The sequence below is a fragment of the Nanorana parkeri genome, unplaced genomic scaffold, assembly GCF_000935625.1.
Source record: "Nanorana parkeri isolate BGI_ZX_2015 unplaced genomic scaffold, ASM93562v1 scaffold3114, whole genome shotgun sequence".
Taxonomy (NCBI): Eukaryota; Metazoa; Chordata; class Amphibia; order Anura; family Dicroglossidae; genus Nanorana; species Nanorana parkeri.
Window position 1 is genome coordinate 46,448 of NW_017309382.1, and position 1,586 is coordinate 48,033.

The 1,586-nt window shown below is 45.0% G+C and overlaps 1 protein-coding gene across 1 annotated transcript in view; it reads right to left on the minus strand.

Moving 5' to 3' along the window:
• The window catches only part of DRC1 (dynein regulatory complex subunit 1), a gene marked incomplete at its 5' end in the record, with an annotated part of 41,795 nt that overhangs the window by 17,040 nt on the left and 23,169 nt on the right, over positions 1-1,586 (minus strand). The window contains one exon of the mRNA XM_018574640.1: positions 129-218. Coding sequence (XP_018430142.1) covers positions 129-218 — 90 coding nt within the window. The remainder of the gene's footprint in view (positions 1-128; positions 219-1,586) is intronic.

Consider the following 1,586-nt stretch of genomic DNA (forward strand, 5'->3'; position numbering starts at 1 on the left):
CCACCCTCCCCCCTCAATGTACGAAATGTACAGAATTCCCCTTTGTAGTAATGGGGCAGTGACGTGTCAATGGTTTGGGAAGTGAAGGAGTGACACATTAGGGGACGGTATGCAAAGGTTGTACATACCCGGAATATGGAGTCCATCTTCATGAGGGAGCGGTCGTCTCTCTCCAGAGGAGACAGGAGCTGCAGCAGTTTACGCTCTATCAGGAAGCCCTGAAAGCAGAAACAGTCTCATTGGGTGATGTAAGTTACAATGGCAACCAATAGGCTCAATTCACAAAGCTAGAACACCAACGGGGTCATGTCGTTGTGCATTCTTGGTGTTTCACTCTCATTTGACTGATGTCACACTAAGGCCTCATTCACACACAACGCAAGAGCAAAATTGTATATTGCGTATATACGAGCGTATGTGCGTGCAATATTTGCATTCCCAGAATGCATCATTCCTAATAGAAATTTGAACGAACTGTACGCACAAATACGCTCGTATACACGCGCGAACATGCGTATGCGCGTAAAATACGCAGAAATACGCTGCCCAGACGCACCTCTGTTCCATTCTGTTTTTGCGCATTTTTATGCTACACAAATATACGGCTCCATACGCGGCTATGTGTATGGAGCCATTTATTTGCATATGTTGCATATGGTACAATACAAACGTACGTGTGTGTATACGCGCGTATATGCGCGGTAGTGTGAATGAGGCCTAAAGGGCCGAACATATATCACAATATGCCGGTGACTTCTGAGTCAAAGCCAGAGATGGAATTCTCTCTAATGGGCTAAACAGCCCTCCTGACCCCACATCTACATTGCTCAAGGTGGGAGGTTCATAGGAGAAGTCTCCCTGACATGGGTGGAACCAAATTTAATTTGGGAGATCCACTGGGACAACACATAAAAATGTCCGACCACAAAAACATCATATTCTGATTCCAACAGTGTCAACAAGCAGTGATATTAAAGGGTCATTCCTTTTCATTTGTGGACAGTGCTGGAGAGTTAAATCACCATTTTGAGTGCTCAGCAATGTACAACTATTACACTTTTTTTTTTAACGTATATTAAAGGTTCCCCCCCCAATGAACATTTTAAAACCGAAATGGAAAAAAAAGGCTGTCCGACACCGAAAATGTTTTTGTTCTAACTTTTTAAAAATATTTTATTTATTTTATATAAACTTTTTAATTTTTTTAAATCATTCATAACATGAGGACGGAGTGTGTTTACTATAACCACAATCATGAATGGACACGAGGGGATGTAGATCACTTCCCATTCATAATGGAGGATATAGTAACCACACTCTGTCCTCAATTATCTACAAACACTCAGCGACCACTGATCCCTGACTGCTTGTAACCGCTCTCCATCCTGGATCGGCGGTGCAGGGAGGGGAGCTCAATCTGACAGCTGACTCCTCCCCCGCACCACTAGTCAGTCTCCTGTGACAGCTTTGAGAGCTGTCTCCGCCCACACAGCCCTCTACCGATCTGTGACAGGAGGCTGAGCGGTGCGGGGAGGAGAGACGCCGGCCGCTCACAGCACTTTCCTCCTCCCACACCGCTTTCTCTC